At 39.6% G+C, this 26,104-nt stretch overlaps 1 protein-coding gene across 2 annotated transcripts in view; it reads right to left on the bottom strand.

The window, feature by feature from the left end:
• The window catches only part of tncb (tenascin Cb), a 51,812-nt gene that overhangs the window by 8,232 nt on the left and 17,476 nt on the right, over window positions 1-26,104 (bottom strand). The window contains exons 4-16 of one of the 2 annotated variants that reach the window (XM_088423908.1): window positions 25,435-25,698; window positions 25,236-25,351; window positions 24,017-24,170; window positions 20,148-20,417; window positions 18,112-18,297; window positions 15,565-15,654; window positions 14,465-14,728; window positions 8,458-8,733; window positions 2,833-2,955; window positions 1,702-1,845; window positions 1,324-1,443; window positions 317-460; window positions 55-185 (exon numbers count right to left, since the gene is read on the bottom strand). In XM_088423908.1, the coding sequence (XP_088280034.1) occupies window positions 55-185; window positions 317-460; window positions 1,324-1,443; window positions 1,702-1,845; window positions 2,833-2,955; window positions 8,458-8,733; window positions 14,465-14,728; window positions 15,565-15,654; window positions 18,112-18,297; window positions 20,148-20,417; window positions 24,017-24,170; window positions 25,236-25,351; window positions 25,435-25,698 (2,282 nt within the window). The remainder of the gene's footprint in view (window positions 1-54; window positions 186-316; window positions 461-1,323; window positions 1,444-1,701; window positions 1,846-2,832; window positions 2,956-8,457; window positions 8,734-14,464; window positions 14,729-15,564; window positions 15,655-18,111; window positions 18,298-20,147; window positions 20,418-24,016; window positions 24,171-25,235; window positions 25,352-25,434; window positions 25,699-26,104) is intronic. The other variant, XM_088423916.1, reaches the window with a different exon arrangement.

The following is a 26,104-nucleotide window of genomic DNA, read 5'->3' as shown; positions in this document are numbered from 1 at the left end:
ATTACTGCATGTGTTACGGTACAGTTAAAGTGAGAAATTACAGTATGTATTTACCCGAATGATGCCATCAGCAGATTCAAAACTGAGGATGTAGCCAGTAATGTCGGCACGTGGCGGCCTCCAGGTTAACATGCCTGACTCTGTCTGGATGTTGCTCGCTGCCAGGTCCTGGGGTGCATCGACATCTTGAACAGAGAAGGGGCTGTCAAGATTTCTTTGCTAATGCATCACAATTTGTTATTTCATCAACATGTTTATTAAGTCAATCTATGATATGTAATGCATTTTTTTTTTTTATGGCGGAACAAAAGCCCACCTGTGATGAATTCTGTTGTAGTAACTGCACTCTTGGCCAAATCCCTAATTGCAAAGACCTTTACAGTATATCGTGTTGCTGGTACCAGGGTGCTCATTGCAAACTCCACCACATTTCCTGACACGCGCTGCATCACTGGAGCCACTAGGGGACACAAAAAGGCAAGAAAAAAAAATGCTGTATGAGAGTGCTTGTGCGTGTTTTCCATAAAGGAAATGCTGGATTTTTTTCCTATGAGTATTTGAGACAGCTATAACCATTACATGTAACAAATCCTAGACAATGAAGCTCTTAGGGTCACTTGATTATTCCAACTACCTTCTTAAGTGAAGCAAATAAGGCTAGGTCACACTACAGGGCTTAATGCTGAATTTCATGTTTTCTTTTTCTTTTATTTTTGTGAAATTGTATTTTGTTCACATTTCCAAATGAATGCAACCTTAATATGACGTATGTTTGAACTCTAAACAGCCCAATATTGTCCCATGACATCACAGACGTGATGTGTTATTGGAAGGAACTGGTAATGTTGAAATTTCTGTCATAGCGGAGACAGAATATTTTTCATCTGTCAAATTTAAGGAGTAAACAAAAAGTGGAAGTGGGAGTTCTTTTGTCATGGCATTTCCTGCCGTACCATCAATGTCTCTCTCCCTTGCTCCGAGAGGGAGAAAGAGACAAAATACACCTTGCTTTCCCTTCATTGAGTTGTCCTCACCTCGTCCGGTATTGTTGTTTTGTTTTTTCTAACCTGCTTGCGCCTTTTTGAGTGCAGAATTGTTGCTTGTTTGTGACGTGTGAGTCGAATGAATGCGACCTGGTCGTTCAAACTGAAGTTGCATGAATAAAGATCGGAAAGGTATAGAATTTAGTACCTCATACCCAAGTGGCCTGGGTAGCTTTTAAAAAAATCGGATGTGTGGCATTCAACACTGCCATCAGGAGATCATCTGGTTGTAGAGAATTGTCCTACGGTTTCAAGCAATGCACCGTATGTAAATTTTTACCTGAGTCTGCACTGTATGTAATAACATAGCCATCCACTGTCGCAATGGCGGGCTGCCAGAGAAGTAGCGCTCCAGTGTCTGTAATATTTACTGCAGTCAGTCCACGGGGTTTATCTAAAGCTGTAACACAAACAAACAGTAAAATATGAGTAGCTGGTGGGAAAGTCTGGAGGATGTCGATCATGTCTCACCAGCCCCTATTAGGATCTGGCACCTGGCACAAGTGTAATTAAATCTATTGTAAAAATACTGTATTGGGTGCATCAACTTTTGGATCTTGCATTTATTTTACTGTGCATATCTTTCTATTGATGTTTCTGACATCCGTGTGGCAATGATCACATGATTTCTTTTTCATTAGCGTAACACAAATCTTACCAGTAGTGACACTGTCTGATCCAGGCTCACTCTCCCTTTGAGACTTGAGCGCAATGACAGTAACCTCGTAGGTGACACCGGGTGTCAGGTTGGGTAGAACAGTTTGTGAATTTGATCCGTCCACTGTAAGAGTCTTAGCATTTCCTGAGTGTCCAGACAAACACACAGATTCTAGATCACTTAAGGAGGCACCATTACATCATTTCACAGCGAAATTACATTTACAATGTGTCAATTAATCTCACAGCGTAACACGAGCTTTTAAAAAAAAAAAAAAACTTGGGAGTTTTTCCACTAATTGTGGAGTATTAGTTTATTGGGGGAAAAAATCCAAGTCATTTTTTGGGGTCTCCTTTTGGAGACACGAGTGATAGACTCAAACTTTTTGGAGTCAAGGGCCCTTTTTAGGAAAATAATTTTCGGAGGACCCCCATTGCAAATGTTTGCAGGAACAAAACAAACAACCAAAAAAAGGCATTTTGGTCATCCAATGTTGTTTTCAATAAATCCAGATTTGATGTCATCGTCTTTGTATTTTTTTGTTCAAACTGCTTTTTTTTCTCACTAGATGAAGTGGATGGTATTATAAACACATCCATAGCTAAGTAGATAACAGAGGTACTGTGGGCGTGTGGTTCAAGCTCTTTGACAATGATGCGGAATATGTGGGTGTATTTGACAAATTTAAAAATTATTACATTTTTAATAATATATTATTAAACTGGTTGAATTGATTGCTTTATCGAAAAGTCATGAATACATTCACAATTTGATATAAAATAAAATTACATGAACACAAATGTGTATTTTTTTTCATAACCCAAATTATTTCACGGACCCCCTGCAGTCAGGCCATGGACCCCATTTTGAGAAGCACTACCTTCTACTGGTAGTAGAAGGGCCTTTTGGCAACCTGAAGGTTGTGGGCTTGTTCCTCAACCCTGAAGTGGCTTAAAAAAATACTATGGAGTAAAATGTACGCCAAAATTCTCCTCGTAAAATTTTGCTTAGAATTTTTCAGCGCAAAACACTTACTATTATAAAGTGAAAGAAGTGAAAGCACTTGGTTAAAAGAGTCTGATTTAGGTTCTAGATCATCAAATTTATTTGCCTACACGTGTTGAGACTGACCTCCATGAGCAGGCACATATGTGACCCTGTAGCTGTCCACTCGGGCTCTTGAAGCTGCCCAATGGACAGTAGCCGATGAGTCAGTGACATCAGAGAAGCGAATACCTTTGGGTGGCCCCAGATCTGGTAGAAATGACACATGAGCCACAAAATCGACAAAACAGAAGGTTGTGAGTCAATACGGCCATTGCAATCTCAAACTGAGGAGCAATATGGAACTGGCACAAAAGAGTAAATTGGGTCAATGTATATGCAAATATGCCAAAAATCAACCATTTTAGCATTAGAACATATTTGTTAAAGTAGAAAAGGAGGCCGTAGCTTGATCACAGTCCTCCCCTACAAGGCATAGAGGAAAGGAAGGGAAGAGATACTGTGATGCAGACAGACAAAAGGAGACGAGTGGAAGCCAGTGCTGACAGAGATCCCGTCCCAGTAACGGCCAATAGTAACAGTATCTTGCGTGACAGACCTGAGGAGATTAACTTGCCCCCATTTCATCAAGAGACAAAACATCCGCCACAGAAGCCAAGAGTAAAGCCTTACCCCCAGGCAGGAAAAGGGGCACAGCCATAGACACCAATTCTATTGGACAGAGACAGTAGCCCCGCCTCCTCACCATAAAAAAAAAAATCAAAGACATTCAACTAGATAAATATCATAATAGAATTGCAAGACTGCTCAGTAAATATCCTGAGTGGTAGTCAACTGACATCTCTGACAAGTTTGGGATAAATATTTGGACCCAATTCGCAATCTCATTTTTTTAATGATGGTCGCAGTTCACTTCAACCACTCAGAATTACTGATAGAAACCAAGCCACTGACACAAGGCCACACGAACACAACAGTGGCATAAAAAAAAAGCATGTTCTAAATCTGTCACTTAAATGAAATATACTTGGATTTTATCCTTTGAATTCCTGCATCTAGTGGCTTGGACACATACTGTGTTCATCATTTGGTTAGTACTAATAACTTGTTCATGCTTGTGAGAGCTAATAGTACATAAGACAGAAACACTGATCACGACGAGAAGACAAACGAAGTTCCTCAACTAATTTTCATTCCTTAGGATCGTCCTTTCAAGTTGTACCTGTTCTCAATCCCTCGATTACAGACTTGGAACGCCTTCCCAAAATTAGTCCAAAGATTTCAATTTTGTACTCTGTGTCCTCGCTGAGGTCTTTCACTTCTGTGCTTCTCTCTTCGCCGCCCAAGACTATTTCTTGTGGTTGGTCCGGGCTCTCAGCCTGGCTCACCATTATCACAAAGGTGTCAAAGGCATCTTCTTCTGCCGTCCAGACCAACCTAAAGCTCTCAGGAGTGATGTCAGACAGTAGGAGAGCCTGCACCTGTGGTTCAGTCTCTAAGTGACAAGGAAAAGTCAGTTTTGCTCTTCTGTGAAACTCGTAAGGCTTAGATGTTAAAGAAACATTGTGATAAATACGCAATGGATCAAGCATTGATTTATAGTGCTCAGGCTGATTACAAAGCAAAGTAATGATCTAAAACTGTTTTCTCCTGTGACAGTGTGGCCAGACAGTGGCAGAACATGTATAAAGTTTGTAAGGAGTGTATTGATCATAGAAATCATGAAGAATCATGTAGAATTAAAAAAAGAAAATCATGTTTAAAGCAGTGAATTGTGTTCACACACTAAAGTTACAAAGCCGTGTTGGTGCTTTTGAGTTAAAAAGTGTGAACTTGTGCATTATGAATCACTTTTAGACTTTAAGCTTTCAGAAAAAAAAAGTAGTTAGAGTATCTAGGTGTGTAGTGTACGTTTATTTTCAAACACCAACAATTATCCGGCTGGCTTACAAAATTGAATTCAAGTTGGCTTCAGCCCTTTGGTCATACATAAGTTTCAACATTTCATTTCTGATTAAATAAGACATCACAATAATGTGTTTGATTAGAAAAGTTCATCCTGCCACTTCTAATTTTCAAGCATGATTTTGGCACCACCGTATGTGCAAGTTATCACCTGATTTGCAGACCACATACTTTGTTGCCCATTTCACAACATGAACTGCACAAACTGCAGATTTGACAGATGTAACCCTGGGTGTCCATGTTTAGCAGATCAGGTTCCAAATACACAATCGAGTATTTCTTGTTTTTGCGTGCACAAATATCGAATCCAACGGAAGTTTCATGATCAGGTGTTTCAGTACTTTCTGCGTATAGTGTACTAGAGGAGAAGCACTTCAAGGGTTTTGAGCACTGCTTACAAATGAGCCTATGGGCTGATGAAAAGCGGCTCAGCGAGCAGCTAAAATGAGCAGTGTTGGAAGTATTGCATTACAAAAACTGTGCTGCATTACTTTTCGCTGCAAAGTGGTAGTTAATGAATTACACACACGCAAAAAAGTAATATTTTACAAATGAGAGCAACGCAATGCATTAAAATGCATTTTTAATCTGAAAGTAGTGTGTGCGTGCGTGTGCGTGTCCCAAATTCGCCCAAAACGCCACAAGATCGCAGGAGAAAAGTCTGGAGGAAAACGTTTACATCGTGTTGTTGGTATCGACTACAGCAGAGGTGAATGCGGCAGCACAGGTTGAATATGGACAATACTGTACCTACACAAAATGGACATTCGCCCAGGACATTTTAAGAGCTGTCCACTTCGCCCAAAGAAAACACGCGGAAAGTTACGAATGGGAAGTTCGCAGAAAGTTCTTTCGCTCAGGGGTACCACTTTGACCTCCAGAGGTTGGGAGACTTGTGGCAGAGTATGTAGAACGTAGAAGATATGCTGCCGCTTTCCACAGTGGATTCGCCAGCATTTCAAAACCTTGACAGCGAGATCCCTGTCGCAACTAGTAATAATGACAAGATAAGCTAACGCTAATCTTCACAGTATAATTGCTATGGTCTATAAATAGTTGTGATCAATGTATATCAAGATGAAGCACAAACTCATGTTAAACAATAATACAATAACAATGACTTAGGCTAGCCGCTAACGTTAGCCCTAGTCTGTCCCTTACCAAGCCGACTGAATTTCAATCAGAATACTGAAATTGTGAAACGCACTAACTGTTTCTGCCTAAAGCATAAACAGTGCATCCCTATGCTGTGCAGCTAAATACGCTCATAATAAAGAAATTAGGGATTAAAATATTAAAAATACATTTTGTATCTTGTCTTCAATTGTTTGTACATTACAGATTACCGGTAATTGATTTGTACTGTTTTTAAGATTAAGACAACCTTCCATTGGAGGTGTAATGAGCGTAATGAGTTACATTAGAATGGCAAATCCATATTTCCAGTTATATTGTTGAAAGTAATAAAACATTTCATTTCAAATACAGTGATATTGTAATGGAACACATTACTTTGAAATGACAGTAATACGTAATAAATAATGCATTACAGTTTTGATGTAACTTGCCCAACACTGATTATGAGCAGCCTGCATATAGTCTACAATAGTCTACAGTTGCTAGTGAAAAACCACAAGCTAATTAGCCAGAGAAACGTACAGTAGCTCATATGGATACAAGAACACATGGACCGGAAAAAGCTTTTGAACCAGTCTTGGAATAAGAATGCATATTAAAGGGTCAGAAAAAAGCAAGAATAAAGCTTAGTGCCCCTGCTCATTAAAAACACAACAACATCTGAGGGTCTCAGGGGTTTGTATCAAACCCCTTTGTTTGTATGGGCAAAATAATGCATAAGGCATTTGTTGTGAGAAGTAACAGTGAAAATGAGAAGCAGAGAAGACAAATCCAAGGGTGCTGTCACTCTTCATTGGCCACCAGTGGCAGCTTTAACTGGTCAGTACAACAGAAAGAGGCTCACATCCATCTGTTTACAAGCACAAGCATGCTTCTGATTTCACCCTCTCAATACTACTGCTACGTCCACCGTGTCTGTCTGCACACCCCCACATCCTGGGGGAACAGCTCCTTGCTCACAAAAGCAATCTTGTTATTTGGATGAGGGTGTGCAGCAATGCCTGCAGCAACAATTGTCTGCGAGCAGAAACTATGTTGGAGCTTCACCCAACAACTTTACTGTTAGTTTGTGACAGAATTCTTGAGTGATCCGAGATAATTCAGCATGCTGTCCACATGTGTTTGTGGTTCCGTCTGTCATTTGTTACATAAAACTATTTGGCGAATCAAAGTTCCCTTGCTTAGTGTGTTTCATTTAGTGGACTTAATCTCTCTTGTAATGTCTTTCTCCTCTTGATTAGTGTTGACTACTGTGCATGACATCATTAAGTTAGTCAGCGTTTGCTTTCGTTACTTGGAATGTTTAATGCTCTTGAAAAAAAGTTTGTTTGATCAACCCTTAACATGTAGACAATAAATAGACTGTGTTGAGTGTATGCCATATTCTCTTTGGCCTCAGAATCCCTGGCACCCAAGCACGAGAGCTCACGGGCAATGGCAGGCTGAGAATGAAGAGCAGTCTTTGGGGGACTAGGGATGCATACAGACGAGCAGCCTCATACAAATTAACAAAAGCCTCCAGTTTTAATTTAATTCTTGTCAGTTCTTCCATTTTTTTGAACCCACTTGACTGATCCAAGTCTTTAAAATGTTGAATGATGATTAATGCTCGAATGACACATAATCACAAAAGCTATAAATGAACCCTGGATCGGTTCAGTTTTACTATGATGCAAATTTGTCCTACAAGATTCCTATTATTGTTCAAAAAGTATTGTTTTAGGCTATGTTTCGTTTTAAAAGGCTCTGATAGACAATGGGCAATGTATAATTAATCATTTTGCTATATTATTTACATCCCGCTGACAGTGAAATTCAGAGCATTCTAATTACGGATATTGACTGGAATTGGCGAAGTGGATGAACACCAATCCACCTGTTTTACCTGTTAAAACACTCAAAAGATGCTCTTAGACAGGTTTCTCCCTGACACATAGCAGATAAGGGGCCCTATTTTTGGTCGCCAGTGTACGTCAGTGGTAAAGCGCAATAACGCAGGACAGTGGCCTTCGAAGACCAGTGTTTGTCACCTGTGACATATGGAGATCATTTGTTTTCATGTGTGAAGCACCTTCAACCAGTGAAAACTACACACTCTTCAAGTCCAGGTAAGACAATGCTGTATAAACTATTCTTTTGTGTTTAATTGTCATACGTGATACCCTCATTTGATACAAATTCTTCTTACGTCTTCAGGGCATTCGGTAAAGTTCCTTTTATAAACCAACAATGACTGCAAAAACAGTACCGTATTACCAGGTTTTCTGCTAAAACAGACGGACACAAAGGATTATATCGTCGATGAGTGATTTGTTGCACTCATCTGGCAGAATTAGTGATGGTTAGTCTGTGTTTGTGTTCTCCTTTTAACATGGTTTTCCAACAACAAAAATGTTTGTGCTCATCTTGTCTTTTCTATGCTGAGTTTCAGTTGTCAGGTATCAAAAACAAGAGAATAAAAAGAAAAAAGTGAAAGAAGAGGTTCAATTAAACACTTTGAGAGAGCAGAAGTCCATGACAACAATGGGACCCTCTCAACTACCTCTCATTTGGAAAGTCTACGCAGATAGTGTCTCTCGCAAAGTGAAGCGGCAAAAGAGGAATCAAGCATAGGAAAGAGTAAGGCCCCAGCATTGACGGCGTTTATACCTGTGATGGTGTCTGCAAAGACAGGATCTAAGAAGAGGCCCCTGTACACCCCGTACAGATTGGCCCTGTACCAGGTGGTAGGACTGAGGCCAGAGATGACAATGCTGCGAGCATCGGAGGGCACAGTGTGATTTTGCCACCCAGTGCCTGTCTCTGCGTCAGTAACCTCGATCAGAAACGCTTCAAAGGCCCCCTCCTCTACAGACCAGGATAGGAGGAAGCTGTCCCATGACACATCGCTGACAGTGACATTGGTCACCATGGGCTTCTTGTCCGCTGGGTGATGAAAAACATATCAAGATGGAATTTCAAGATAGGACAGTGATGTAAAAAGAACGAGCAGGTTACACCAGTAGTTCCCAAAATCCCCCCACCCTGGACCCCCTCCACTTATCTTTCACCCCACCACTAACGGGGTGATGAACTCTGCCACCCCTGAAAAAGATTGAAAATATGCTAACGTTTAAACATGCTGATTCCTGATGAATAAAACAAACAAACCAAAAACACAGCTTTCTTTGGTCCTCACAATCATCATCTGCATAGATGTTGTTCATTTAAATCAGTGCTTCTCAATTGTATTTTGCAGCACCACCCCCAGGAAAGACAAACCCTTTCGTAAGTTGAGTATATCTAAACCTGCATCCTTTTAACAAAGGAAGAAAAAGCAATATAAATAAACTTTCAATAACTGTTAATTATTTTTTACAGGGTTTATATGAATCTAAAACTGAACAAAATAACCAACACAGTGCTTGAAACTTAAAAAAAAAGAAGACGAAAATTCCTATTTTATTGTGATTACACTTCATATGCCTTTTCCCTGGGGTCATCCACTCCCCACCGGGCATCACTTCACGCCCCCCTTGGAGTGCCCACCGCACTATTTGAGAACCACTGATGTAAATTAAGCAAATTAAACATAGTACAATAAATGTAAAACATAATTTTAATAGTTCAAAAACTGAAGTTACCCTACTTCTCAGAGTACAAGTCGACCTACTGTAACTTATAAATTGACCCCCCTTTCTTTGACTTAATTTTGAGTGAATGTTACAAAAATGCGATAATAAGTCTACCCTTGAATTAAGTGGTTGCTCAGATCATGGCTATTCAATTAAAACACATGGTGAGTGTTATTAAAATCATGAAATTATGGTACTTTTAGAGTCATTTCTACATCATATATCAAATAACATACTTTTGTGGTTATGGGGGGGGAGGGTCAAAAACGAAACAAGGCAATGTACGCACGTTGGCGCAAATGCTGAAACTAACAGTAAAATGATTTGAAATTTCAATGCTTTATTTTTTGACACAGCTGAATGTGAAATTGTCAAAAAGCCCTAAAAATCATCATCACTATCTGACACAACAAATAACTTCTCCCATTTACCTCCGGTTTGCCCTCTCTTATTTCCTCGTCAATTATTCAAACATCCTCGTTACTTTTCCACGGGTCGTCATCTTCGGACCCGTCCTATTTGTTTGTAACTGAGGTCTTAGGAGATGATTTGCTGATAATCTTGCTTGGGATGTTCTTTACCCAAGTGAGGACTGTTGTGAGATCAGAGTGTAGTAGGTTGCCCTTCGCTGTTTCCCCCCCCACCTGCTGACATCCATGCCTGACTGAAGGAGACAAATCAAGCTGGCTTTTTCATAATGCGTCAAAGTCCATTGAAAAAAAGAGCCACACATTCTCGTGAACGGATATATACTATGTCAAATTAGAGGTGTGTACATATATATATATATATATATATATATATATATATATATATATATATATATATATATATATATATATATATATATACACACACACACACACATATTTGTAAATGACAACTTAATTTGCGTTTGAATTCATGATATTCAAACACAGATAAGTGGAAAAAATTGGTCGTTTTGAGTTATGCGGGTATAAGTCGACGCCCCTAATATGAGGGCTGAAAAAAAAAAAACACTCAACTTGTACTCGAAGAAATATGGTATGTCACTTCTGCAGCCTTGCCACCATTTGACCTGCAATATCTACGGGTCCCTCTAAGGGTCTAACACACTTTGGGAAGCTCCAGGTTTGAACAATATGGCTTTCAAGGTTTACCTGGAATGGACGGGATCGCCAGTAGTGTAGAGACAATATTTAGTTAAAATCCAGCTCATATTGGTCTAACAAAAGCTTACAAACAAAGCATTCCAAAATGCTTGTTATAATGCATGTGTTGAACACCCAAGCAAACATGAGGGGTTTTGTGAGACAGCGGATCAGAACAACAGAAAATGGCTGTTGACATTAATGGCAGTCACATTTGTATTCATTTCATTTGTCATTTAATTTTGCTTTCTGGGAAGAAAAAGCCGCTTTCCCTTGACTGGGGTGGAAATATTCCGCAATTTTCACTACAAAAGACCAGAGTGAACACAGCATCTCATTATTGATGGGAGCCTATAGCCATCCCCTCCATATTACCATATGAGAGAGAATGCTTGACGACTGAAAGCAGCAGCCAGACATGCAGTGCATCTTGCGTGCATTAACGACCAAGAATGAGCCATTAACATTGAAGAGTGCAGCATCGCCCTGCCAGGACGGTAGAAAGTACGCCGTCTTCTTCAAACCTATGCGGAAGACATGCCAAGCCATGTGCAACAACATTTATTCGTAGTCCATTCTTAGTGCGGCATTCAGATGATTTTGTCTGGTTATGAACAAAAACGATATTGGTTTGCATTTATCAAGTCAACAAACTGCTACAGAGAACATCCATGCATCCATCCATTTTCTTAATCGCAGTCTACACAAGGGTCGTGGGCTGTCTTTTGGGCACAGAAAATCTTATTTCTGCATGCAACAAAAACATTCTAAACTGTACTAAAAGATACTAGATTGAATATTCTTTTGAATAAATAAGTCACTGCCTATTTTGAGTCCTCCTCATATCCATAAAACAAAACCTGACATCCTGCAGTGAACCAAAAATGCATATCAGTTGTGGAGTATGGGGTTAGCTGTCAACTAGAATCAAAAATGTCTATTTCACATTAAAATATTTAAAATATTGCATTTTTACAAAATAGAGGCCAATAAAACTACTTATTTCATCTAGTTCAACTACTGTAATTCTGATCTAACCTGAGGTTATTTTATTTTTTTTTTAACTCCGATGTTGCCGAAGTTTGCCTACTAAGATGTGTAAGGTGTATAATAAAATCTGTGGCTACATCACTCTGAGCAACAAAAACTAAATCTTATATAATGTTATAAAATCCATAACTTTCAAATTTAAATTGAAAGTAAAAAAATTCAAATAAAATGACAGATTTTCCAGTCGCTTCTCGGTGGCCCTAGAAAATGAATGGATTTTCCAAAGTCACGGAGAGCCATGGCACAAGGATGAAAGACGTAAATGCGGTTCTCAAGCCTCAGTTTGACTACCACTGCTCTAATCTTTTCCATGGCGTGCAGTGTAGCTAGCTATAATGAGACATCATACCATGAAGACACCCACCAATGAATTTGTCAAACACAAGGCACATGGCGCTTAAAACAAAAGGCAACAGTGGACATGAAGCCACAAAGCATGTATGAAAGTACACTTGTGGCATGACGGCAAGGGAAAAACTAAACTGAAGCAAACTATTGTTCATGCAGTGAACCTTCAGAAAGACCACACAAGGCATGCATATCAGGAAAAAAAATTGTGTTAACCTAATACTGACTGGTCTGTTTCTCGATCATTCATTTCAAATGTTGCTTTCATGTGATATATTTGCATCGACTGTTACCTCCCAGTAACTTGCTTGAAACACACTTAAGTTGAATTCTTTTAATCCTCTCAATAACATTAAGGCAGAAAGTAGATCTCAGAAACATCCGCACAAAACTCGTCTCATATCCACCCCTCGACTTTTCTCCTATTCCTCCTCCAAAAGGAATCCGATCTATGTTCATGTAAGAAGATGATAAAGGCTGCAGATCAGCACAGCCTGTGGATTAGAAGGCTGCAGATTTCAGTGAACAATGTTTTAACAGGAGTCCCAGCATGTGGTCTTTTATCTGACAGGCCCAGAGTTCATCGTGGTCAAATCGCAGAAAACCAGAGGGGAGCAAGGCTCACGTCAACAATTACCACATGAATGAACATTGTTCAATGCCCCTGCACACCACCACGGCCATCACCCTACCTATTAGAGTGCAGTCCAAAAATACACAATGAACAGTTATTTATAAGCTTTTCAGGGTAGATTTTTTTTTTCCCCTTGACTAGTTTAGTTTCAGTACACGGGACCTTCTAGCATAGGTATACCCCTCAGAATTTGTGGTTTGGGGGAAATTTGACCACTGTGTGTAAGAGTGCCGAAATTAGTTTATGTTGTATTTTTAGAAGGAGGAAAAAAAATAAGAGTATTGGATTGACATGAATTCCAACGTGCTATACACAAGCCCCAGTGAGAGGCATAACCATAATTACTTCAAGCACTCAATGCATTTCTGTAATTAAGCGATTGTGAACAATTTATATTAAATTACTGTATTTTCCGCACTATAAAGCGCACCTAAAAGCCTGCATTTGTTAAAAAAGCTGATGGTGCGCCTTATATATGGATCAATATTGAGATTGGGATTCGTAGATGGGCAATGAACTGATCAAGTAATTTATCTGTTTCTTTTGTGTGTTTACATTTGAACAAGGTTGGTCATATTGACTTTGAGTTATTATGCTATTGAGAGTTATTATTTGAGTTATTATTGTTATTACTTTGAGTATTACTATATTGTGATTGAAAAAGTTTTAAAATATGATATTAATTGAGGGTGTGCCTTATAATCCGGTGCGCCTTATATATGAAAAAAAGTTTTAAATTATGTCATTAATTTTCGGGTGCGTCTTATAATCTGGTGTGCCTTATAGTTGGGAAAATACGTTAGTCAAAATATACAAAGACCATGGAGAAGGACTAGACTATTATATTACTTCTTCCTACATCCATGTGAACAAGTAAACCGTTTTTGATGATGACAATTGATGTGTACTCGTTTGTTTTATTATTTATTATTGTTTTATTTTATTATTAACTCTTACCTTCTTTTAAAAGGGAATTGTCTATTACTTGTTTATATGTTCAGCAAGCAAATAAACACATTTTTTGCCACTGTCTGTGAGGCAAATAATATACATAAACCTATGGCTATTTCGTATGAACATTATACAGTATGTACAGTATCTCCAATGTTAAAGATAAAACACATGCAGTATTAGATATTGAGGTCATTAGTGGTCCATAATGTGTTGGGGAAAGCTACTCATTATACGTTCCAGATGGGAAAAAAATTCCAGTTAGAGATGTTGAAAAGTCTAATCGAAGTAGAAAAGCCATAGTTCTGCAACATGTTTCAGCTAAAATATTGCTGCTGTCCACTGCCCTTTGGTAAAAACGGTCCAGTCCATGCGCAGACAGAAAAGGCATGACAGAATATAAAACAATCGTAAAGCGCATTCAAAATTGTCTTGGATCATGCTAACAAAAGCATTTATGTCACTCCTTTTTTTGTATAAGTGGGGAATCTGTGTAAATAATCATATGCGAGTACCAGAGTCTTGCACAGTTGTATATAATAAGTGAATTGAATAATGAAATGAAACTATCCTGATTTTCAATCTTGTTTTGTTAGGAATTTGATTAGATTTCGATGAAAAGTAATGCACAGTATGTTAAAAAAACAGACCTAAGTTCTTGAAAATAAACTTCCATATATGTACCCTGCTGAACAAGTGAGGCAGAAGGTTATTTATTGATCAATTTTTTGCCTAGGGACATAATGAAATCTTTAAAATGGCTTATGCATGGTAGGGAGACATCAAAATATTCTTCTCTTTCATGAAAACCAAGTCACCAGACACAAGTGCACAGCTACCGCACTAATGACTTAGTCCTATGAGAAATTATGTGACACTTGTTTTTATCTGTCTAAAAACACTGCTAATGGTTCTTATTCACTGACCTGTAGGTGCTGAGATGGTGGCTGGTGCGCTGCTTCTGCGACCCCTCTCAGCAGTGATGCTGATGGTATAGAGCAGGCCCGGTGTCAGGCCTCTCAAGGTGAAAGATTCAGAACCTCCCGGGACCGCTTCCTCTGCTCTTTGGCCATCGGCGGAAACATAGACGAGTCGGTAGGAGTCCAGTTTGGCCAGGGGGCGCCTCCATTCCAACATCATTGTTGTTTCTGTAACTTCTGCAACAGTTAGGTCCTTCGGTGCATCCAGGGCTGAAACAGAGATAGCGAGAGTGTGTAAAATGAGGTTTGACATCAATCCCTGGCCAAGGGTGAGCCAGAGCCTCTTAAAAAACAAAACAAAAAACAAACAACAAACAAACAAAAAACAAGGGGAAATCTGTTTTCAGAATTGATCAAATACAGTGAAACCTTGAGATACGGTCACTACCATTTTTTTCTTCATATTATGAAATAACTTAGCATTTAAAGAAACAAAACGAGACAATAACAAACAAAACTTGAAATCCCAAAATTCCCATTTAAAAAAAATACATGAGATTCTACTGCTCGTTAATATGTCTGTTCTGATCTTATTGCACTTCTCTGGAACACATACGGGACATTACTATGGTTGACCTGAACACTGCGGAAGCCTAAAATAGGACTACAACTGCAGAAACAAAGAAACGTTTGCTCTGCCTCTGAGAAAAGTCTCTCTCATAAAGTTTTCTCTGCCAAAACATAAAAGTGTCATAATATGACGAAAATCATGATACTAAAGCCACTCAGGAGCAAATTGATTTAAAAAAAAAAGAAATGATATGACAATAATGTATTGGAAACTGAACTTTGTATTACAATACGCATATTGCATTACTACATATCACAATATATCAGTATTATCGCTCAGCATGAAGAATGAGCTATGTACATGATACAATAAAGATCAACTACCAAACTGAGAGCATATAGTTACAGGGTTACAAAAAAAAACAAACGTACAACTGCCCTGTCACTGTTGAATAACATACAGCCATTACTGACATTTACAGACATTGTTGTATTGATTGTATTATAGAAAAGGGAGACGAGTGAAAGCTTCCTACCGGTCACAGCATTGGTGGTCGTGGGCAGACTCTCTCGTTCACCTTTCACTGCCGTCACTCCCATGCCATACTCTGTGCCCGGTCTCAGACCTATGTAACCATGTCAAAAAAGAACAAAACAAAACAAAAAACTTACACTCAGAACTTAAAACAAAAAATCTCACATAATTGTTGGCTTCAATTCCTATTATCTTTCAGCAGTTGAATGGCTGTGTGGTTGAGTGGCCAGCTGTTTCTGCCGATGTCTTCGGCAGCCACGGCAAACACAAAAACACTTTCATGTGGAATGATAGCACAATAGGTTGGAGCCAAATTGCATTTCATGGTAAGCTTGAGCTCAGCGGAACACGGCTGGTGTATTTGCATTGATGGATCTATAGGGCCCTTGTCGCGCAGCAGAAACACTATTCCCAATGATACAGCCGGCTTTGGAAACCCTTTGGCTTCCACAATCAAGCCCTCTCGAGGCCTGATCGCCTTTAATTCCTTTATTAACTCCCACAGAGGTCATCACACACAGAGTTGTGCAGCATGAAATTACACCTAATACCCAGGAAACTCATTATCAATAAAATCACGAGCGTGAAGGCAATTACAGATAATAACTGTGTGAAAGCACTACTGAGGTGTGTGGCAAAGAGGGGGGTGTCTGCTGAATGGACACAATGCTTTATTTCCATGAGATGGGCCTCCCAAGGACAAAGAATTGCGCCAGACAAAGGCACTATTAGACAAAGTTGTTTTTTCTCGCTCTCATTGTTTCTAATCTTCACACAAACAAACAAAAAAGTCTCAAAGCATTGCTTAATAATGTCAGCAGTGATGAGAGATGAAAACATGTCCACTTATCTTGCTTGAGCGAAAGAGAAATAAGCTGCAGTGTGATTTAATTTAAACAGTGAATGCCAAATCCCCCTGGGTGGTTTTCTCATAAAGTGGGCCTATTCTAGTTGGGCAAACATTTCGCGATAAAAAAACAAAGGCAAGCCATTGTACACATGAGTGAGCAGAGCATAAGACTGTCCATTTAACAAGACAGACTGCAAATACTGCCCATATGGTCGTGATAGTAAACCCTGCACAACTTAATTTGGTGGAAAATCTTTCCAGTTGTGTCACCAGGATGCAAAGATCATTCTTGTTAGCAGTTAATAAATATTAAATACAAAAACCTTGCTCGGAGTATTGGAAACTATGATTGCTTTTTCACTCTGCCCTGTGCAGGAAAAATAGAGAAGCTCTTGAAACAGGGACAAAGCACAACTCTTCTATCGCAAAAAAAAAAAAAAAAAGTCAAATAAAAAGACAGATGTGGGCCTTTAAAATGTACCCGTGGTGCTGGGTAGGAAAAATATATATGGTTTATCAAGAAAAATACTGCATCTAAATGTGTGTTGGTGTTGTTCGTTGTATAAAAACAGGCTTATAACAGCTGGGGAAACCTATTGGTCGAGACAAAATATGTGTGGCCATACCTGCCAACCCAGAGACTGGAAACGTAACAAGGCATCGTTGATGAGGATCTGGCTGCCATTCATTGCACCTCATTATCTCGGTCAGACAAACCAGAGTCAATCTCGATCCAACTTTTTCAAGTCCAATTCTCATGCCAATACAGCAGCCTCGAGAATTGCCCAATATCTATCTTACCATCCTTTTTTTTTTTTGGTAGTAACACGTCGATATATTTTACTTGAGAACTGGTATCTAAAAACACTCCATTCAGTATGCAACTATTGGTCCACTAAAGCAATGTTTCCCAGGGGTATTTGTACACCTCTGGGTAAGGGAAAATATAATAAGGGTACGTGGAAACATTTATTAATTTATCACCCAGAACAATAAACTGGGGCACAGGGAAATTGAGGATTGAATCCGACCGGCTTGAAATAAAAAAATCTGATACCAAAACAGTTACTTTGGCCTGGATTGGGCTCATTGCCGATCGTGTAGATCGGATCTGTCCATCCCTGCTATCAACAATACCTTGTCCCGTCTCCACCCACCGTGCTGTCAAGTATGGATGCGTGTATGCTGTCACAAGAAATAGGTTACCTTAGCTTTTATAAGCTTGCTTCAAAGCAACCAGAGAAACCAAAACTGCGTTTGGATGGACTTGTTCTTATAAACCCTATATATTTTCTGTTCTCAGCACCACACGTACACTTAAGTGCCATAAATGTGTCTTTTTCTTTTAATTTTTTTTTAATCGCAAAAAGAAAAAGAACAGCTGTGTTTTGTATTTTTTAAAGAGGAGATGGTAAATAGGTGGGCAATAACAGCAAATATGCTTTGCATCTGTTTGCATAAATAGTCATATTCTTGAGCCAATATTTTTACCTCTGTTGTGACCCTCAAATTGATTCTGGTTAGCTGTTTTTAGAAACCAACCTTGAATACCAATGGCATTATGCATCGTAAAAATTGGGTTTTGATATTAATATTTATATCTCAAATGGTCATATGTGATGCTGGTGAAATTGCTTATACGTCTAAGGTGCAAAAATAACAATCTAAGTGCTGTATAAGTACTGGGATTGTGTATACCAATGATCTTAGCCTGTGTTGTTTCTTTGGGTCCGGCAGGGAACAGCAGTTCCCTGTGCTCGCCTCCAGAAAGAGGTCCATACTTAATACGGTAGTTGTCCACCTGAGCTTGGCTATTTTTCCACTCAAGAGTAATGCTTTCATCAGTCAGCTCCAGCTTCTGTAGGTCCCTGGGGGCATCCAAGTCTAACACACAGAACAAGTTGATGTTATACAGATGCTTGAACATTTCCTACCACAGGAAATACCTATTTATGATATTCTGAACTTGGTTGGGTACTATATGTAGTCCTTTTAAAGAACAACCATCATTAAATATTTCACAGTAGGATCTCTTTCCTCATAAACCAATGGAATGGGTGGTCCTTCAAACATCCTTCTTATTCTACCTCACCGATGTAATGGACTGTAATAATGCAACAGATTCTAAACTGGTTTGCTGTGAATACCTACAATAGCTGTCTGTTTTATTAGGGTGATGCAAATCTACATTGTTGCCATTTAGAAAAGATTTGTTAACTGTTTTTACCTATGGACCCAGATTTCCTGTTGCATAGTTGTGTCCCACTGTAAAGGACATTAGGAAAAGTAAAGATCCAGTTTTCTTTAATAGCCTCTGACAGCACATGTATAGTATACAATACTTTCAGAGGTTGCTTAAAAGACGTTTGATGTACTGTACAGCCAAAAGAATATCTGCTAGCAGAGTCTGAGCTGCATTGAATTTGTTTACAAAGTAAATTAGTGGCTAAAGCTCAAGGCAGCTACATTTCCTGCTGCTTACCGAATTATGTTCCATGTGGAAACTTTCTATGTCTCTGTTGTGTTAAAGAAAAAAAGAAAATAATAAAATACATATTTCTTTACTAGGTATCCACTGCCTAGCTAGTTATACTAGCTATCTACAAGAGGGACTAATGTTGACTGCATCTGGGGGGGGAGCAATGCGCTGCCTTATCAAGCCATTGCATCCTAGTAAAAGCCAAACATTGTGAGGAAGCCCGCCAAAAAAATAAACTTAACTTATGGTACGAATATTGTATGACACGTATGCCCTTCATGTGCTTTTATTTTGAAGGTCCTCCCGAAAGCACAGACGCGACAATGCTCATTTAACTTGATAATCTTTGGCGCAGAAAGTAAGCAGGCTCTGGATCACAGTGAGCAGGCATAATTGTGAACATTACTGTGTTGTTCTGAAATTAAGTTCAGCTGTCAATTCAGGGAATTAAAAACAACAAAAGGCAAATGATGATTGCTGTTCTTTTATTTTTTTTAAATTGATGATTAGATTTTTTTTTTATGTTTGATGTTCTTTCGTTCAGTTGCGTTTTTTGTGTGTTGACATGTGGGTGACCAGCAATAGCTAGACTTTCAACCGGTGGATTGTGGGTGACGCAATGAACACCACTGATCTAGCATATAGTGAAAATATGCCTTAACCCCCTACTTTTGATGTTTTTGATGTGTGATATGTATGCATGGACGCATAACCGTAATGGCAATGTATCACGATTTGGATAGTCAATTTAAAACCGTCCAAATCTGACAAAACCAGTAACCCCCCCCCCCCCCCCCCTCCCCAAACGAACATTTGTCAACATAAAATGACAGAATCTACATTGTATTATTAATCAGTACACATAGTACTTGAATAATTGATTTGAAATAAACTACTATCACTTGATGGTAAATGCTTGCAAACGGTAAGTTGAGAGGTACACCCTATAGGTATCAAATTTAGCCTATGTTGGACTCATTTACTGTCATTCAAAATGGGAAATATTGTCAATTTTGGACATGAAAACCTGATGTTTTATCATGCATTTGGACTGATTTTTGCATTAACTCTTTCAACCATGCCACTGAACAATTTGGGGGGTTGAAAGTACATATACTGTATATTTATATTTAACAATGTTATGATCCTTTCAAAATCAGCCCAAGTTGGGTAATAAGGCCGGTCTAGTGAAAAATCCCCGAACTCCCAGGGAATAAAAAGCAAAAACAAAACACACCATGTCTATGGTTTTTACCTGTGAGGAATGAGTCATAGACAGGGTTACTGGACCGCTCTCCCTTGCGGGCTGTCAGAGAAACCTCATACTGGGTGTCTGGGATTAGTCCTCCAAGGTGGTATTGGCTGTCTGCAGCGGGAAGCTCAACCATACTGTGATCAGCAGGGTTGGAGCCCTGCCCAAATGAGATGCTGATTGTATCCACATCGGCCACAGATTGCACCCAGGTGACCAGTGCTGTTGTGTCTGTCACATCACGTATGTTCACCTGGCTCGGGGCGTCAATCTCTGGAGAAGTAAAACAAACATGCTAAACGCTTGGAAGAATCAAGTAAAGGCACTTAACATTCGAATAATCAACTTTTCCATCTCCTAGGAGTTTATAGTTTTATTAAAAACCACATCAATGGAAGAGCAGGACAAACGTTCGAAAATAACATTGTTATGCAGGCCAGGTAAACAGGCTCCATAGAAACGAGACTAGTTAAACACTTCACAGCATTTGTATTTGCAATATTTCATTAGCAGTTCAGGATCTTGCACAGTTCTTCTGTCTATTAGGCAGTGGTGGAAAAAAAAACAACAAAATAAACTATTTTTCTTAAAATGTAATTTTCAAGTATGACTTGTCCACAACCACATCTGTCGCCTAATGTCAGCTGCGATAAACTCCTTTTTAGAGTAAACTGGAAAGGAAAAGAATAGAGTTATTAAAAATCTATGTGAGGAGGAGAAATGTGGACTAAGAAGAAAACAGGATATGGAAGTGGAAACGTATAATCTCTTTATATACAAAAATTCAATGTACCTACAGGACCTATCAGAAACTTGACTGGGAAAATGTATTTGGAAACTTAACTTGGAAGGAATGAGGAAGGCGCCTTGTTGTGAAAGGTTGAGAGCTTGACTTCACTGAGAATTTTGAGCTCAAATACTGTCAGACAATCCTATCCACTATATTCTTACCCTCGGTAGCCTTTGCCTGAATTAGGCGAATTCTTGCGTAGATAACCAGCTTATTTTTTACATGGGAAGTGTGCGAGTCTACTTTCTACTAAAATTCTAGACTTAAACAATTCGAAAATGCCAGTTCCTGCAGCATAAAAAGAAAACAATTCAATACCGCTTCCTAATCACATGTCACGGTAGGATATGATCATAAACAAAGAGACTAGTGACCTTGCTACTTCATGAACTCTCAATTCATATGTGAGACATTGGTAAATAGAGTGGAAATATAAAACCAGGGGTGCACATAACTGGTATGCATGTATGCATGTGCGACAGAAAACTTCGATGCGAAACATCACATGCTATACGTCACTTCTGAAAACTGCAATTACATGATCTAGAATTGACTTTTGAGCACGTTTTGGAAAATTTGCACTTTGACTCTATTAGTAAAGCATATCCAGTCTTCCCTTGTTTTTTTTCACTTAATGGGCACTGAAAAACCCCTACGAAAAGTGAAATGCACAAAGTAGGACTATGTGCATGCATAAATAAGGGGGGCGACCCGTGATGTTTGACGCCCTGGTTGAGCTGGTCAACAGGGGACAGCTGGAGACGGGCTGGGCGGTCCAAAAGCGTCCATCGCTCCCTATGACCCACATGGCATCCTTCAGGATGTCGTTGTGGGAGTCGCTGATGTGCAGGGAAGACAATAAGGCACTAGCTGCTTCGGATTTGAACCCTAACCCTAACCCTAACCCTAACCCTTGAAAATCAGCCCCCTACGGATTGCCCCTGGGCTTTGTTTCCCGTCAGCTAATAGTGAAGTCTACGAGGCGAAAAGGTGATGCACGCTATCTGTGCATGCAAGTCATGGATTTGGCAGGCACAGAAGACGATGTTGCTTTTGCTCTCGCTTATCATCCGAGGCGATTACTGAACTCTATGAGCTCACAGAGCTGAGGAATGATTTATATAATTTTAAGTAGGTACTGTGCTTACCACACATATTTTTTTTTTTTCCAGGAGGTGCATGATTGATAACATGCAAGATACTTGTGTCAAGCACTTGATAATGCATTCGGCAAGACCAACATAGTAAGTAATCTTATTTAATTGTACTTTTGATTGGATATAGTTCCATAAAAAAAAGACTTTTTTTTTTTTTAATGAGCCACACCCTTCCTCCCGCCTATCCTAATGAGGACCACGGGCACGCTGGAGTCTATCCCAGCTGGATGTAGGCAGGGTAAACCCAGAGCTGGTTGCCAGCCAATTGCAGGACAAAATTCACATGCACACACCTAAGGACAGTTTCGAGTGTCCGATTTGCCTATCCCCCATGTTTTTGGAATGTGAGAGGAAACTGCTTCACATGGAGAAAACACGCACAGGCAAGGCGAAAACATGCAAACTCCACAAAGGATGGTCGGTGTCATGTTCTGTTGGTAATGGGATTAATTTGGGTGGTTATGTTCGTAGTTCGTATGTTGCGTAGTTCCTGTGTCTGTTCATCTCATGTCACCACGTAAGTTTTGAATTGGTCCACCTGTCTGCGTTTACTTGCCCCTCATGTGTCGAACAACCTGCTTCTCCTGCTCCCACTCCTCCTCTCTTTCCAACTGTGCGTGTCTATCAATAAGTGTGTGTGTGAGTGTATTTAAGCCGAGTCTTTGTGAGAGCCAGTGTCGGATCATAGTCGCATATACCCTGTGTTTTCCCGTGCCACCTGTCCACTAGCTTTCCAGTATCACCTGCCTACAGGTATTTTTGGACTTTTTTGCCCTGCTGTTTGTTTTCCCCACCTTTCGATCGTGTCTGCCCTGTTACAAATATACTATGGATTTCAACTTACCCTTCCCATCTCTGAGATTCCCTGCATCTGGGCCCACCACCCCCGCTATCACGCCTGCCTATCTCTCTGCCTCGCCAACAGTGACATTTGAAGCTGGAGGCGAACCTATGACCTCCGCATGTGAGGCAATCATGCAAACCATTCTGCACTGTACCACCCAATCAGTAAAGCAGGGGTCTCCAAACTCGGTCCTTGAGGGCCGCTGCCCTGCTTATTTTCCCGGTTTCTTTCCCCGACACACCTGATTCAAATGATCAGGAACATAATCAGGCTTCTGGTGAGCTTGCTGATGACTTGATCATTTGAATCAGGTGTGTCAGGAAAAGAAAGGATCATCATTAGGCTTCTGCTGAGCATGCTGACTACCTGATCATTTGAATCAGGTGCGTTGGGAACAGAAAACATGCAGGACAGCGGCCCCAAAGGACTGTGTTTGGAGACGCCTGCAGTAAAGTAACTTTTCCCAGTAAGTGATCAGTAAAGTACGTTACTAGGAGCAATGGATTAAATGCAATATTGTTGACAAATTCATGAGTTTAAATTCAGTTTGGTGAAAAATGAAGATGAAATGTCAACACCGTATTGTCTTGTTTAGTTGCATCCTCAAACCAGACTACATTCAGATGTAGCTGCGAAGGGATGGCGCTTGGTTAGCACAATTTAGCAGCGAAAAAGAGACTGCTGGCAAGACAACAAGCAGAGAACTTTAGTCAGGTCAAGTTTGTTTGTATAGCCTGGAATCACAGCAGTCTCAAAGTGCTTCACAGATGAAAAAAAGTCATATAGAACATCATGAGTACACAACAGCGTACCCTGAACAAAGCTCCTAGAAGGGGAATGAAAACTCAAAACCCCATCTGGGGAAAATAAGAAACCTTCAGAAAATTTATGGAGTTTTGTGAATGGCAGTCCACTATTTTCAGCCCAATTCCCCAAACCACCTTTCTACAAGATTATCACAGGTCTGCAATTGTTTTCAAATAGTCCCATAGCACACACAAAGTGCCCCTTCTGCAGAATAAGAATACAAGTGAAAAGACAGTTAAATAATACCAATATAGCCTGCTGCATGTATACTTACTTGTGACAACATTCTTGGAGGCAGGTGGTCCGCGCTTTTTGTTTTTGACTACCTCCAGTTTGACTTCATACTCCTGACCGGGGCCCAAGCCAGACTGCTCAAAGGTTGTGTCTGGTCGGCCGAGCGAGCTCAGAATCTCACCATCTTCCTCTTTCTGACAGAACCAAAAACAAAACAAAACAAAACATGAAGAGATGTCTCAATGTCTGTGCTGTTTTATCAAAGAATGGCCTAAAACATTGCTCTTTTTACAATTTCAACAATTTCAATTTCAGAACTCCAACTAGAAACCAATGCAAGTAAGATAGAAAAAAAAACTGTGTGGCGTTTTCAACCTTCACAAATTATAATGTGGCTTCTTTTGATATTTTTGATATTTTTAAGTTTTTGAATGGGTCAAGCATATACATGTGCACGTAAATTTGAGTGAGATCGATGACAGTTTTTGGATGTAGGGGTTTTCATTGATCTGTTTTAGAGGCTCACTGACTGAGGCTTTTAGACATTTTAGAGGCTAACTGAATTCGCCAGCAGCTACAAATGCCTTTTCAATTTCATGAGACCAAAAGACCAGACAAATATTTGTATAAACTGTGCATTGTAGCGATATTTTTTTTACATTTTATCTTCAATACAATATTTAGTACTGGTGCAATCCAAAACCAAAAGTAATGCAATGTATTCTCGCTACAATAGTTCACTATTAAAGAGTAATTTGTAACTATCAGCAAACCTTCCAGCCGTGTATTGATGTATATACTATTTGAAATGATTGCTATTATGAATATGTCTGCATGATGCATATTCTCTGTTTAGAAGGAATCCTCTATGGGACTTTGTGCTCAGGCAACCATTTTTGCACACCTGCAGTCAGTGAGTGGAAATCAGTCCAACTGGCTGCATTGTCAGCATTGTGTCGGACTACACTATGAGTGACAAGACAGAAACCATCATTTCAAAGACTTTCAGTTGATTTGAGTGGTAGTTTTTTCAAATGTCTCTGAAGCATGGAGGCAAATACATATCAACACAAGTTTATATTTGGTTTGATGTGCATCTCTGTTGTTTCTCCTTGTAAGCTCAAGCACATTCAGGATGTGGAACTTTGAATTGATTTGAATTGTAAATGATTTGTAGTGTTAAATAATTAGAGGCTCTTAATTTGGCATTTGTAAGATAAAACTCTGAAATATAGAAGTGATTTGTCGGCAAGACTCACGGTGTTTCTGAAGATGAGGTTCCAGCCATCAAAGGGGATGTCCAGGGGGTCCCATTGTACCTCCACAGACGTCTCACGCACTGCCTTGAACTTCAGTCCCTCAGGCTCAGGAAGGTCTGCGGTGATGAGAAACTGTTAATATACAACCTTTTTACAGGGCTTGAGACTCTTTTAATCCCACATAAACTGGAACTCATACGTGTTGCCACCCTTGCGCTAACAGGAATGCTCCGCTTGTTGTTAAGAATAGCATAGACGCTGATCAGATACTCAATGCCAGGTTCCAACTCTCTAATAGTGGCTGTCTTCTGGTCCCCGGGCACTCGCACATCCAGCTCCAACCCTCCGGGAGCAGTGGGAACGTAGGTGATGAGGTACTCTGTCACACGCATCTCATTATCCCAAGACAGATCCACTGTCTCAGGGGTGACCTCTTCCACAGTTAGGTCCTTTGGAGGTGAAACTGCACAAGCAGATAGTATATGATATGCATTAAAAAGGGTACACGTGACATTGATGCTTTTCTTTATTGCTAATTTTTATAGTGGTTACACAAGCTTCCCATTAGGGGACAAGTGATGTCTGTATTGTACTTTCTGGACTGATCACAAGTCACTCACAGTGTGATGAAGAATATTATGGCAGTAGCTAAGCCTTGATGCAGCAATGTTTCACTTCTACATACAAGTGGGCACTGAATGTAATTCAGTTGTTTGGTAGCTATCAACCGTTCTTCACGACATTAGCATTCATGTCACTTCGAGTCAATGAACACATGTATGTATATGTGTGTGATTTGTTTTTCATTTGAACTTTGTTTTTTTTCGTATTTGCTTCGATGTGAAAGAAAAACTTGTATAAAACTTGTA

Source organism: Hippichthys cyanospilos, chromosome 1, assembly GCF_059441005.1.
Source record: "Hippichthys cyanospilos isolate Australia breed blue-spotted pipefish chromosome 1, RoL_Hcya_1.0, whole genome shotgun sequence".
NCBI lineage: Eukaryota > Metazoa > Chordata > Actinopteri > Syngnathiformes > Syngnathidae > Hippichthys > Hippichthys cyanospilos.
Note: the sequence above shows the minus strand (reverse complement) of the source record. Positions and strands in the feature narration are given on the sequence as shown.